Raw genomic sequence first — 14,687 nt, 5'->3', positions numbered from 1 at the left:
AATCAAGACTCAATGAAATAAGCACTATTGCTTCCAGAGGACCAATGCTTCAAAACACTTGTTAGAGAGGTCATAGATTGCAAAATTGGAATTTTTAGAGTTTCCACTATGCAAGCTTGATTTAGTCTACCTGCTTTTGTTTGTTTTAAAGGAGAGTTCTATGGAGAGAAGAGGTCAGTGAAAGGTATTATTGGGAAGTGATAATTATGTTTTTAAAAAGTATCAATTAATCTTTTTAAAAAAAATAGAAATGGTAAACTTGTTTTGAATCTCCCAGAAGACCCCCAGAAGGTAGAATAGGAGCAATAGAAGAAAGTTTCAAAAGATTAATTAAGGGTTTCTATAAAGAAAAACTTTCAAACAACCAGATCTAAAATTAGAATGAGCTGCCTTGAAAATTAGATCATTAAAAGTCATCAAGCAAAGGTAAGATGACAACTGTCAAATATATTATAAATGGAATTTCTCTGAATTTCTGTGATTCTGTTAGTAGTTTTAAATATTCCAGTTTAGCCTCACAGTTAAAGACTTTTTACCAAACTTTATAATCAATATGAGAGAAAAATATATTTTGAGGTCCTATCCAGTACTTAATAACAGTTCTATCAGGATTTATAAGTTAACATAATATAATATTGAGATAGAATAGTAAATTATAAACTCAAATAGAACAGTAATATCATTGACAAGACGGTTCCTTAGAATTTTGCAAATCACAATTCATTCTCTCCTAGCTGACCTATCAATTCTTGTCTAAATCCTCTTCTAAGCATCTGCTCTGCTGACCTCCAATACTTTCTTTTGATACCAGTGGAGCATGAGCTGTCCAGTGGTTATCCTCACTCTTATCACTTGATTGATTCATCTTCCTTTTTGTACATACATTTGATGTTATACTTTACTTCAATTCTTTATTGTTCCTTGTTTATTCTATATTGCATTCTACTCACTCTGAGGCTCTCCATTTGCCTTCTGGGTATTATTCATTTTCATTTCTTTTTTTTTTTTTTAGGTTTTTGCAAGGCAAATGGGGTTAAGTGGCTTGTCCAAGGCCTCACAGCTAGGTAATTATTAAGAGGCTGAGGCTGGATTTGAACTCAGGTACTCCTGACTCCAGGGCCGGTGCTCTATCCACTGCGCCACCTAGCCACCCCTCATTTTCATTTCATTTCATTTCTTCAGAAACTTTATAATTCTATGACTCACAGTCCTATAATATACCATTAAAATATTGACATTAAAAATATGAGTGTTTGTTTTTAGAAGATGTTTGGCATTTTAAAATAGCTTTCCAGTTTCCTGAAGTCAATTCAGCTTGTTCTCTTTCTCTTGTTTAATTTTATTTTTTAGATGGTGTTAAGTGATGTGTTTTTTAATGGTGTTTTTAGATGGTGTTAAGTGATTTTTTAGATGGTGTTAAGGTCACACAGCTGGCTAAGTATTAAGTGTCTGAGGTCAAATTTGAACTCAGGTCCTCCTGATTCCAGGGCTGGTGCTCTATCCACTCTGCCACCTGGCTGCCCCAGTCTCTGGTTTAATTTTGAGCACAAGTTGTCTATTTGTAGTTTGTTTTGTGTGTGTGTGTGTGTGTGTGTGTGTGTGTGTGTGTGTGTGTATGAGTTACCTTTGTAGGTTGTTCAACTAACTGCATGCCATAATTCTGAAAATAGACATTTGCTCGTGTCTTTCAGCATCCTCAAAAATTTAGATTAACCTTGGTTTTTAAATCTGCATTTTCCCCCTGCATATATGATTAGAGAAAACTTTTGTGGTCAACAAAAAAGAGTAATGGAAATAGCAAAGTTAACCCCACCCCCACCCAGACCACCAGTCCTGCTTACACTTCTATCCCCTATATGTAGCATTCCACCTCCTCAACAACCCTAGCTACTGAAGAACTTGAACACAAATTACTCACCACCCAAGTCCTTGGAATTGTCAAATGTTTCAGCAGAGGTAGCTTAAACAATGGAAATGACAATTTAAAAAAAGCATTATTATCTGTTTTATTGAAAAAAGAAACAAGAAACTTCATGCATGAGGAGAGAAAAGGTTTTGTGTCATCTTTTTTACATTAAATTTGGAAAAATCTTCTATCTGACTTTACCTTTCTCCCTATTCCTTTCTCCTTTTTACTGGTTTGTGCAGTTCTGTGGTTCCTTGTCATGATTTTAGAGTTCTCATGCTACTTCTGGATTATTTTACTTCCATAATATAATGCTTCAGAGTTCTATCCTTATATACTTCTTTTCACCTCTGCAGCTTCTATGCATTGTTTTTCTATAGTTTCGGTGCTGCTAGTTGCTGAAGTTTACAGACCCTGTTCTGATGATGTTTCTTGCCACAGCTTTTAATGTTTGGGGAAGTAACTATTCTCCCACCATAAGATGACCCAAGACCACTTGCTGTACCTTAGTCAATAAATTTTCAGCTGCTTTTATATATTTAGTGGTTCCAATTAAAAAATGGAAACAATGGTAACTAAAAGGATCATTAGGCTACTATTAGTTTTTATTTCTTGTCCTCTCTTAAATAACCAGCCTTTACTCTTGGTTGAGTCATGGGCATTTCCTTTTTGCTACTACTATAAAAAGAGCTGCTCTAAAATATTTTTGAACTTTTGGGACTTTTCCCATTTTTTTATGTTCTCTTTGGCATATGGACTTAATAATAGTATTGTTGGATCAAAGGATATGCACACTTTTAGTGCCCTATAAGCACATTAGCTAAGTTTTCTTGAAGATCTCTTCCAGCATTCTTATTTGAGGGACAGATATCATTTTGCCACTATTTCATTTCTTTAATACATAAAGGTTAGATGATCATTGAGTCCCCTATAACAGCACATACACATTTGGAAAATGTTAAGCCATTCTCAGACTCGTTCACTTTTTCCCATTTCAGGATGCAGGTAATATCTTTTCTGGGTGGGGGACAGAGAGAGATTCACTAGGAAATGAAAGTGATATCAAAGTAAAAGAAACTTTTTTTTTATTTAAGCACATGGATATAATACAAAAGCACTACATAGTGCTTAGTGAGAAATAAATTGGACAATGTTATCCCCATCCAGAGGAAGAAAAACAAAACAAAGCAAAAACCAAAAAAAAAAAAAAAAAACCATTCAAAAACTGATGAACACTTTATAAAAATTATCTCTTTCCCTTAATCCTAATTCCTCATACCACAAACATGTTTATCAAAAATATGTATAGGGGCGGCTAGGTGGCACAGTGGATAGAGCACCAGCCCTGGAGTCAGGAGTACCTGAATTCAAATCAGACCTCAGACACTTAATAATAATTACCTAGCTGTATGGCCTTGGGCAAGTCATTTAACCTCATTTGCCTTGCAAAAACATAAAAAAAATATGTATATGCAATGCTAATCTGACTGTTCTCCACTGGGGGAAGAGAAGGAAAGGAGGGTGGAAAGAAACTTTGTGATTTAAAATATACATGTGCATATGGATGAAAAAATAAAAATAAAGTTTGTAAAGAAAAAAGATTCAAAAAAGATTCAAAATAGAGAAATAAACTGGAATTCTAAACAAGCTGAAGAAAAAACACAAACAACAAAAATCCCCTTTAAATAAACGGTTTGCCCAATGGGTAAGGAAACAGAAACTTTTCCTAAGGAATTCATCCTATGTTTTCATATAACAACTATTACATTTTTATAATCAACTATTCTGTCAAATTTGTTTCACATAGTAGACACTTAAATGCTTTTTAAATTAACTGGGGTTAAAAACAGGAAAAGGGACATAATTATTACTCTCAAGGAGTTTATTTTCTTAGAAAGAGACACCACATAAAACCCCTAAGAGATGGATGGGCCAGGATATATATGGGGCATAAGGGCAGAGTGAGAGGCGGGGCCCAGAGGTCTTTAGTTTATATTTATAGTTCAGAAAACAGTGCTCAAGGCAGATTAGATGATAAAGTCTAAAAGAACCTTAGGAAGCCTGGGGACTCTCCATCTCCCTGTGAGGAATAGAGTTAGTTAATTCTATCTTATTCATGTAGTGTCAGCCGTGAAGCAATCAAATGGGTTAAGGAGTGGGGTGTCTTGGTCAGAGAAGAGTTGAAAGGAAGAGGAGTCCCCAGTAGAAAATGTTATTTCATACTATAACTTCCAATGATGAAATTCTCTCTACTAGATTCTCTCTACTCATAGTCTTAGAATTACTTAAAGGCACTGAGATATGAGTAACAAGTGATTTGTACTAGGTCATACAGTCAGTGTTTCAGAAGCAGGATTTGAATCCAAGTCCTATGCATTTGAAGGCAAGTTCCTTCTCCACTACTCCATATTACTTCTCAAGCATGCTTATTTCCCCCATCTTCAGTGAGGGGAAATTAAGTATTCTTTTTTAACTTTATTTTATTTTTCCAATTACATACAAAGATAGTTTTCAATATTCATCCATTTGCAAGTTTATGAGTTCCACATTTTCCACCACTCTCTTTTGCCTACCCCCTCCCCATGGTGGTGGTGAACAATCTGGTAAAAGTTGTACATATAGAATCATAATATTTCCATATTAGTCGTGAAAGGAGAATTAGAACTAAGGGGAAAAACAACCATGAGTAAGAAAGAAAAAAAACATAAAGAAGTTTTTTAAAGTGAACATAATAGGCTTTGTTCTGCAGTCAGACTCCACAGTTTTTACTCTGAATCTGTATGGCATTTTCCATAACAGGTCTTTCACGATTGTGTTTGGTCATTGAACTGCTGAGAGGAACTGCATCCATCATAGTTGATCACCTTCAGTATTGTTGTTAATGTGTGCAACATTCTTCTGATTCTGCTCACTTCACCCAACATCAGTTCATGCAAGTCTTTCCAGGCTTCTCTAAAGTCAGGCTGCTCGTGATTTCTTTTGTTTGGTTGGTTTTTGTTTTTCTGCAATGCAATGGAGTTATGACTTGTCCAAAGTCAGTCAGGTAGGTAATTATTAAGTGTCTGAGATCGCATTTGAACTCAGGTCCTCAACTCCAGGGCCAGAGTTCTATTCATTGTGCTACCTAGCTGCCCCCTTGCTCATGATATCTTACAGATATCCATCACATTTGTGAACCATAACTTACTCACCATTCCTCAATGAATGGACATCCCCTAAATTTCCAGTTCTTTGCCAATATAAAAGGAACTGCTATAAATATTTTTGAACATGTGGGAATTTTCCCATTTCTTATGATCTCTTTGGGATATAGACATATCCCAAAATGGTATTGCTGGATCAAAGAGTATGAACAGTTTTATTTCCCTTTGGCCATGTTAACTAAGTATTCTTAAAGGTCTCTTCTGGCATTCTTATCTGAGAGACAGATATTCTGCCACTATGATTTCATTTCTTTGAGACATGAAGGTACAGTGGTCTTTGAGTCCACTATAACAATGCATATACATTTGGAAAGTGTTATTAATTTAAGTCATTATCAGATAATGTCTAACTTAACAGTTAATAGTTTAATTAAGATTAGGAGGAAAGGAATGGAGATATTTGATGTGGGGGCTTAGGAAAAAGAAAGAGGTACATATTTTTTTAATGTCCTAGGTTTGAGGGTTTGGTAGGGAAGAATTCATATTTCTTATGTTAGAATCCTTTGGTATTCCTGGAGACCCAAAGGATTTATAGGAATTCTTTTTTTTTAAATTCATTCTTCCAACCTTACATCCTGAATTGAGACTTTGTGTTTCAAGCAGGCTCTGAGCTCTTGTAGAGAAAAAGTTAAGTCCTTGTTTGGTCCTGCTTTATATTCTCTGAGGTCTTGTTACTGCTTTCTCTATGTATTGAGTGTTGTGTTCTTCAGGGATCACAGGGGCAGCTCCAGTGAAAGAACATCAAATTCATTGAGAATGATTTAGAGGCCCTCATGGATCAAGTGTGAGGCTAGAGAATACAGCTGTAGAGTTGTCCCTCCAGTAGACAGTTGCTAGACATGGTCCATTAGCTAGCTGGAAAACTATAATGCAGAGAGACAGAACTGCTGGCCTTCATAGGGGACTTTTAGTCTAGGATGCTGAGCTGGGGTTATGACATCTAAATCCCTCATCTTTTACTAGGGTCTAAGTGATAGAGCTGCAGGCTCATCCCTGTTCTCACAGTTTGGGTTCTGATTACCCAAGGTCTGAATTCAATATTTTGGGATCAAAAATTGACTGCTTAGTCATTATCAGGGTAAAACAGGTTGAGAATAACAGATAGATCTCAAAACTGTTGGTGTATTAGGGAGATGTTTACCTCAAGTATGTGAAAACTTCCCCCTGGTGGAATTGGTGGATGAGAACAATTTGTTCCAAAGGCCATAAAGGCATTGAAGCAGGAGGTATGGAACACTGAGAACTTGGCCAGACATCAAAGATGCCAAGATCATCCTGACTTTTGTCTTGTGACTAGACTACAATGTCTCTGGAAGAGAGGCTGACAACTTTGTGCAATTCTGCCTCACTTTAATCCAATTCACATACAAGTCAAAACATCACCCCATGATATCATTGGTCCTCTTTGAAAATGAAGGACTAAGAATGAAATCGGACTGCTATTCTTCCTAGATCCTTGATAGAGTCTTTGTGTGGGGAGGAGAGGATTAGGGATATCCTGCTTCCCCTTATTCCTCTATTTTTGCTGGTTTTGTAATCTTGAATAATTACAATTCAGTTGTCATTCTCTGAAAAGTTTGTGGAGGAGAGCCATCTAACTGCTATTTTTCCAATGAGTTAGTGGAGAGAGAGAGTGTAAGTTTAATTTTTCTATAAGAAGTCTATGAGGGGGGCGGCTAGGTGGTGCAGTAGATAGAGCACCGGCCCTGAAGTCAGGAGTACCTGAGTTCAAATCCATCCTCAGACACTTAATAATGACCTAGCTGTGTGACCTTGGGCAAAAACAAAACAAACAAAAAAAAAGAAGTCTATGAGGACAGAGTTTTAACTGTTTTTTGATTTTGTTTTAGGTTTTTGCAAGGCAATGGGGTTAAGGGGCTTGCCCAAGGCCACACAGCTAGGTCATTATTAAGTGTCTGAGGAAGGATTTGAACTCAGGTACTACTGACTCCAGGGCCGGTGCTCTATCCACTGTGCCACCTAGCTTCCTCCTTGACTGTTATTTGAAAAGAGAACTTTAATATTTAGAGAAATTGAGTTTTAAGTTCTGCAAAAAAAAGTAAGAAAAGTTTTGAGTTTTTCCTGTGAACTATAAAGCTGTAGCTGCCAACTATGAGTAGACTAGAGATTAATTGTAAGATAATAGGAACAAAGAATTTATTCCATTTACCTTTAAATTATCAATAAATAACATATTTTCCTCTTTCTTTATGAAAGACTTTGGCTGTTCTCTGGAAAGACTGAATGATGAAATATATTTTAGAAGTGAAGTCAAGGGTAATAGTGATTGCTGATGCTGACTTGAGATGTGATCTATCTCACAGCTAAATATTATAAATAAGTATTTATCTTTGCATTATTGAATGTTCTATTTATTAATTAGATAACTATTAATTTTGAATTTAAATGAGGCCAAAATGATAAAGTGATAGACCTAGAGTCAGAAGACTCATCTTCCTGAATTCAAATCTGAAGATTTTGAACACTTAAGAACTGCAAGACCCTGGACAAGTCACTTAATCCTGTCTATCAGTTCCTTACCTATAAAAATAAGCTGAAGAACAAAGTGGAAAATCACTTTAGTATCTTTGCAAAGAAAACCTCACTTGGGGTCACAAGGTCAGAAATGACTGAAATGACTGACCAAAAGTTGAGAAGTTTTAATAAGTACAGAGAACTGAGAATCTGCTTATATGAAAAGAGGTTTCTCTAGTTTTCTCAATAAGCAATATTCAATTAACTGAAGTGTGGACTCAAAGAGATAATTGATTAATTAATGAGATTTTGTACTTTCATTCATTAATTAGGAAATTTTAAAACATAACCCTGAATTACCTTAAAACTCGGGATGCTAGCTAGTCAAATTTTAAAAGTCCTGTGGTAATTATTTCATTTAATACATTTGAGCATAGTCAGTTCTCAAAGTGCTACAACATTTGTTTTATTGGTCAATTACAAGTTTCATAAATGAGTGTCATCATAGTTATTATTTTAAAAACATTTCAAATTCAACTAAAGAAGAGATTCAAAACTTTCAAAGTAACTTATTTCTCAATCTGTTGAATTTTAACTGACTCCTAAGTTCACATCCTTTATGCTCAACTTAAGATAAGACTTTATGAGTCAATAAAAAAGGAACTATGTTCTCTTTTACAGCACTCCTTACAAAGTGAGACCTGTGGCCATCAAACAATTCTCTGGTAAGACACTATTTTCCTTTTTCAAAAGGATTTGAATGATCCCCTATTATTAGAAATATTCTTTGAGAAAAGTATTTAAGCATAGCCCATGGAAGCTTTTGATATGCAAAATATATAAATAAAACTAAAGACAAATCAACAGCCAATGTTAACAAATAACAAATTATCAAGAGATAATTTAACCAGTGAACATTTAGATATATTAATGATGAATTTGTAAATGAAGATCTTAGATTAGCTGTTTCTCTATAGATTTAGTTTTTATGTGTCCATGAGTCCATTGCTGTGGATAATACTTCTAAAAGAAATGGAAGTTCCTTGAGCCTTCTCCTTCTGTGTGGTCCTTGCATATATTTTTACACAAATCTTATATGAAGTTTATATCCAGTATCACTAAAGCCTTCCTCCTGTTCTTTTAGTATTTCAGAGATACAAATATAGCAATTTGGTTGACCATCTTTTGTTTCTCATTCTCACAAAATGAATGAAATCAATCAACAAAAGAGTGATTATCAAGTACTAATAAAGTACTTCTTACTGTGTTAATCTTTGGAGATGCAAAGACTAAAGTGAAAGTCCCTGTCCTAAAGGAGTTTACATTCTAATTAGAGAAATATGTATAGATATGTATAAAAACTACAAATAATATACCAAGTCAGCTTGAAGGGAAAGACACAAGTAGGTAAGTGAATAATGAAAAGCCTCATGTGAAGTTGTTCTTAAGAAACCTGGCCAGCAATGGGTATTCATGCCAGGAAAGCATTCTAAACTTGAGAGACATCTAATGCCAAGACACAAAAATAGGAAATGGAGATTTAATTGGAAGGAATAGCAAATATGCTAGTCTGGTTTTGGAGGAACTGTATGAGTAGACTGAAGAGGTGGAAAGGCGCCAGGTTTAAAAGGATTAAAATGATAGAAGGATCTGTATGAGATTATGATGTATCATTGCTAAACCCTGGGAGCACAAATTCAACAGAGTAGTCCTTGCCCTCAGGAGTTTAATTTCAGGGAAGAGTTAGAGCCAGGTCAGACCAGCTTGCAAAAGCCAATTGTTGATTTTCAGTCTGAGCTTCCATACCTTGAAAACTGGCAAACACTACATTTCTAGAAATCTAATGACAATAGGCATAATTGACAATATAGGATAAAAAGATAATTGTTCAACCCTGCCTCTTCTGTTCAATATCAACTGTATCCTAAACAAGCAACTTTCAAGAGTGTTTCAATGAACAGTTAGTTGCCTTGAGGAACTTAGAGGTCCAGCCAAAGGCTCTACTCAGCCTGGTTTTTATAGTTAGAAATCTCTAGAAACATTGGTCTTGTGGGGTCATAAAGTCGAAGACTGCTGGATAGCCAACTTTATAGCTTAAGGTACTATAGCCTACTCTGAGTCCCACTTTATAAAAAAGGTAGACTTTTGGATGACTTGGTAAATGAGTACTTCGGGATATCCAGATGGACTGTGGGTACTCCAAAATCTGAAGAGTCTAATAAGTCCAATAAGTCTCTGGACCTCCTTTAAAGCTGTGGGAAAGCAAATATCAATAGTTTGTTCTGGATTATACCTGGAGTCATCTAAAGTTTCCTCCTTCATTGTTACCTCCAAAACTTGATTTTCTTAGGGTTGTTTTTCCCATCCTTATCAGGTATCTGATGGAGGGTTTCTGTCACCATAGCCTCATCTGGCTCTGCCAATATTATGGTGATGTCCATCAGTGCCTTAAGGAAGAAAGTCCTTTTCAGGTCTCTGCCTACTACAATATAACCTTGGGGAAGGTAACTCCTTCCCAGGTAAAAGCAAACTGCTCTGAACTAGTCAGCCATAGGAATAGAGAAACAGGCATTGGTAAAGCCAATAAGCCTAGTACTTTCCCCTGCCCTCTGGGCCTGAACTATCTGTTCTACAATAGTGGTGAGGTCAGAATCAGCTTTAGAAATAGGTATAATGATTTTGTTCAGCTTTCTATAGTTCACTGTAAGTTGTCAGGTGGTATCTGTTCTTCCTCAGGGGCAACTGGGGAGCTGGTATAACAAAGTATTCCAACACAACAGAAGAAATTTCTTTCACCTTAATGAAATATTCTTTGTTGTTAACTACAATTCAGGTAACTTTTTTGGATTCTATTCAGGGAGGTTTCTGATAGAACTAACATATATTCTGACTCTGCAAAATATAAAATCTACTTTTCCCCATAGTCTGCTCTCTTTAATCTTCCCAAAGTGATTCCAAATAAGTCTGGAGTTTTAGGAGTTGTCTTTGGCTTGGGTGAAACTCAAGGACCCCTTATGCCATGGTACAGAATTTCCTTATAAAGTTTTGCTGGCATCTACAAGGGTTAGTGATCAGTTGTTTTCTTATCAACCCAATGTTTTAGGAGTCATACCTCTGGGAAAAGGTATCATTGTTTAAGTGGTGCAATGGATAGACTATCAAGACTATCAAGACTCCTCTTCCTGAGATCAAATCTGGCCTCAGATGGTCTCAGACACCTACTATTGGTATGACCCTGAGAAATGAACTGAAAAAGAAACAGCAAACCACTCCAGTAAATGTACCAAGAAAAGCCTAGATGGGGTTATTGGGAGTCAGATACAATTGAAATAATTTAACAACAATCATTGTTTTCTGCCCACTTGGCATTATCAAATCAATGATTCACATTAACTGCAATATTTTCCCATGCCACCATTCTCAAATCTTGCTCAAATTTCAATAACTGATCAGCCCGCACCTATTAATTAATATGCTAAAAGATGCTCAAAGTTAAGGTCTGAAGTCATTCTAGTGGGACTCCACCTAGAAGATGGCATCAAATTGTTCCTGAGGTCAGCTAGTCATAAGGTATTGCTAGCTATAAGGGGACCCACATAAACCCAAATTATCAAACCCATTTCCTTTAGGAACTTTACCCCTTCCTTGGAAATTGCCTATTTGGGAGCAAGTTACACTGAAAATTCATCTTTATGCGATCATATATGGATAATTCCTATCTCAGACACCGAAAAGGCATTAAGGGTAATCCCTAACTGGAGGCTTCGATATGTTTATCAAACTCTGTAAAATTCAATCATTGGATTGTTCCACAACTCTATGAAATTAGTTGTATAGAGAATTTCAACATTGGCTCCATTTGAGCTTAACCTTCACCATTTCATCAGGTATCTATTTGAACCTTTTCTGAAATTTCCTAAGTTCCTTTCCTATGAAAACCCACATACTTCTTACTCCCTCAATGCAGTGAATCAACCTCCTATGTACTTTAATAAATTGATTCTTTTTCACCACCAGTAGGAGTTCCCAAGTCTCTCATTCTCTTGATTTATGGCTCCCTGGAGTAGAACTGTAATGGAGTAGAACTGTAATCTCTAGGACAGAGACCATGCGGTGGGTTCCTAGATGTGGACTGTCACCAGCTCCTTTATTTACCTCTCATTTTTCATGACATAGGCCCTAAAACTGAGATCTCTATTTCTATTTGCCAAATGAGTTGGGTCAGTTCAATTTTAAATCTTAATATGCTTGCACTCTAACATCTGCAGGAGGTTTGGTAATAGTGAGGACATGTTGGACATCACATTTCTTTATCCTCTCAGACAGTCTCCCCCAGCACACACTGAGCTAAATTGTTCTGTGTGGATGGGAGCCTGCTCCTTGTCCCTGAGAGAGGATTGGACATACATAATTAGAGAGACTCTTGCAACCGGTCACCACGTAACTTTCATTTAATCACCCAACCCTCTATATTTACTATTTTCTTGCCCCAACTAACTACTTTATGAGCCCTGACACCATCTCATCTCATCTCATCCCAATTGTTGTCAATGCCAGATGTTGGTGGTGAATCTAATGCTAGCATCCTGTTAGCTCAAATTCAATTCTGGGATAAATTAAGCCTCTAGAAAGTTATAGAACATAACAAAAGGATGAAGTTTATTTTGACCTAACATAGTAAAGATATATATATATAGTAGCATTTAGTTTCTCTGAACATAGTTTTCTTTCCCTCCCCATCTTATCTCCATGGAAACCCATCTGTACAGCAGAGCAAAGTCTAGTGACTGACTCACCTGGTTTCCAGATATTTGTCAAGTTAAAGAGCCCTGACTCTACATAGGTAGGACTCACACAATTAGGAAGCTTTATCAAGGAAGACAGGGGCCATCCAGGTCCCAGGTAGTTTTGCTGGCTTTTAGGGAAAACTAATCTCAGTTTTAGGGGAAGAAACTCTAGTCTTATCACACCAAGTTAACAGATTCCCTGAAAATTTGAATGGACCAAGATATCAAGATACAATGAGAAATATTTAAGCAGAATCAAAAATGAAAAAATGATAAAAGTGCAAGGTCTTTCTTGTCATAAACAACTAACCTGGTGATGGGGGGGCAGGGGGACTAAATTGGAAAACAGGTCAAGGAAAGAATTTGAGAATTCTAGGTCATCTGAATTCCATTATCAAATATTTTAAGAATTCATAAAAGAAAAACTTCCCTGACATATTAGAACAAGTAAGCAGATGAGAGTTATCTCTTAAAACCCCAAAATGAAAATGCCTAGGAACATAATTACAAAAATAAAAATCTTCCAGGTCAAAAGAAAAAAATAAAACAGGCAACCAGAAAGAAAGGGTTATGCATGCCCTTTGATTCAGCAATACCACTACTAGGTCTGTATCCCAAAAGGATCATAAAAAAGGGGGAAAGGGCCAATATGTTTTATTTATAGCATTTCTTTTCATAGTGGCAAAAAATTGGAAACCGAAGGGATGTCCATCAATTGGGGAATGGTTGAAAAGTTGTGATATATGAATGTGATGGAATATTATTGTTCTATAAGAAATCATGAGGAGGTATATTTCAGAAAAACCTGGCCAGACTTACATAAACTAATGATGACTGAAGTGAGAAGAATCAGGAGAACATTGAATACAGCAAAAGCAACATTGTAAGATGATCAATTATAATAGACTTAGCTTTTTTCAACAATAGTGATCAAAGACAATTCCAAAATATTTGTAATCCACTTTAAGATAAAGAACTATGGAGTCTGAAAGCACTCAAAAGAATACTATTTTCACTTTTTAAAATTTGTTGTTTTTTCTTTCTCATGGTTTTTTCCCCTTTTGTTTTGATTCTTCTTTTACAACTTGATCAATATAAAAATGTTTGGCATAACTGAACAAGAATAACCTATATCAGATTTCTTGCGATCTTGGGAGAGGGTGGAGGGAAGAAAGAGAAGGAGCAAAGCATAGGACCCCAAATCGTGCAAATTAAATCTTGAAAACTATCTTTACATTTAATTGAAAAAAAAATGCAAAACAAAGAAAAAGAGTTCAAGGACTGAGAAATTAGTAAGGATCTCACAAGATTTAGCAGGATTCCTGATGCGAAGACTGGAACTGAATAGTAGTACAAACATAGGAATCAATAAATTATTGATGAACTATTTACATTCTAATTCTATGTGTCTCTTCAGAACCCTAATGTCTTCAGGGATGTCATGGAAAGGATCATAAAAAAGAGGTTCTAAGATAATGTTTTAAAAAAAAGAAATGGAAGAAAGAGGAAAAAAAATTTGCACTCAATGAGGGAGACAAAATTGGGAAAATAAATCAGAAGTGGTAGTAATATATCACCTTGGTAGTAAATATTTGATGACTATGCTAAGAGGTCAAAGGGAGAAGGGAAAATATGCATCAAAATAGAATAGATGACAAAATGATCTGGCTAGAGGACTCATTTGATTGTGAAGCATGATCCAATTCAGTCATTTATAATATATTTGGCAAGTTTACACTAACTAGATCGTCAATCAAGATTGACCTTGGAGTCAGGAGGATCTAAGTTCACCTCCAATCTCACACTTAATAATTACTTAGCTGTCACTTAACCCCATCACCTTGCAAAAAAACAAAAACAATAAAAGAGTTGCAAAGTAGAGTAGATTAACCTACCTAAGGACTAGAAGCATGCATGGATTCTGAAGGGTGAGTGAAATATACTATCCAGCAGGTAGCTAGGTAGCACAGTGGATAGAGCACTGGCTCTGGAGTCAGGAGGACCTGAGTTCAAATCAAGCCTCAGAAACTTAATAGTTATTTAGCTATATGACCTTGAGCAATTCATTACCTTACTCCAATACCTTGCAAAAGAAAAAAAGGAAACATACTATTCAGATAAGGAAACAGTCATGGCCAAGCTAATGAAATAATGGACTATATGAACAGTTATGGGAAATGACTCTCCTGACTCCTTTACTAGTCAAATATACTCTCTTATTTTGTTGAGGTAGAGAATCTGAGAAAGACAGAATACTGGGAAGATATAGTAGCCCTGCAATGGTCCACAATCTTGTATGAGAATGCATCTTTGGGA

At 35.9% G+C, this 14,687-nt stretch overlaps 1 protein-coding gene across 1 annotated transcript in view; it reads left to right on the top strand.

The window, feature by feature from the left end:
• PDE9A (phosphodiesterase 9A) overlaps nt 1–14,687 on the top strand; it is a 187,956-nt gene that overhangs the window by 28,992 nt on the left and 144,277 nt on the right. Inside the window, exon 4 of the mRNA XM_074213911.1 lies at nt 8,266–8,309. Coding sequence (XP_074070012.1) covers nt 8,266–8,309 — 44 coding nt within the window. The remainder of the gene's footprint in view (nt 1–8,265; nt 8,310–14,687) is intronic.

The sequence above is a fragment of the Macrotis lagotis genome, chromosome 1, assembly GCF_037893015.1.
Source record: "Macrotis lagotis isolate mMagLag1 chromosome 1, bilby.v1.9.chrom.fasta, whole genome shotgun sequence".
In the NCBI taxonomy this organism is placed as follows: Eukaryota; Metazoa; Chordata; class Mammalia; order Peramelemorphia; family Peramelidae; genus Macrotis; species Macrotis lagotis.
Note: the sequence above shows the minus strand (reverse complement) of the source record. Positions and strands in the feature narration are given on the sequence as shown.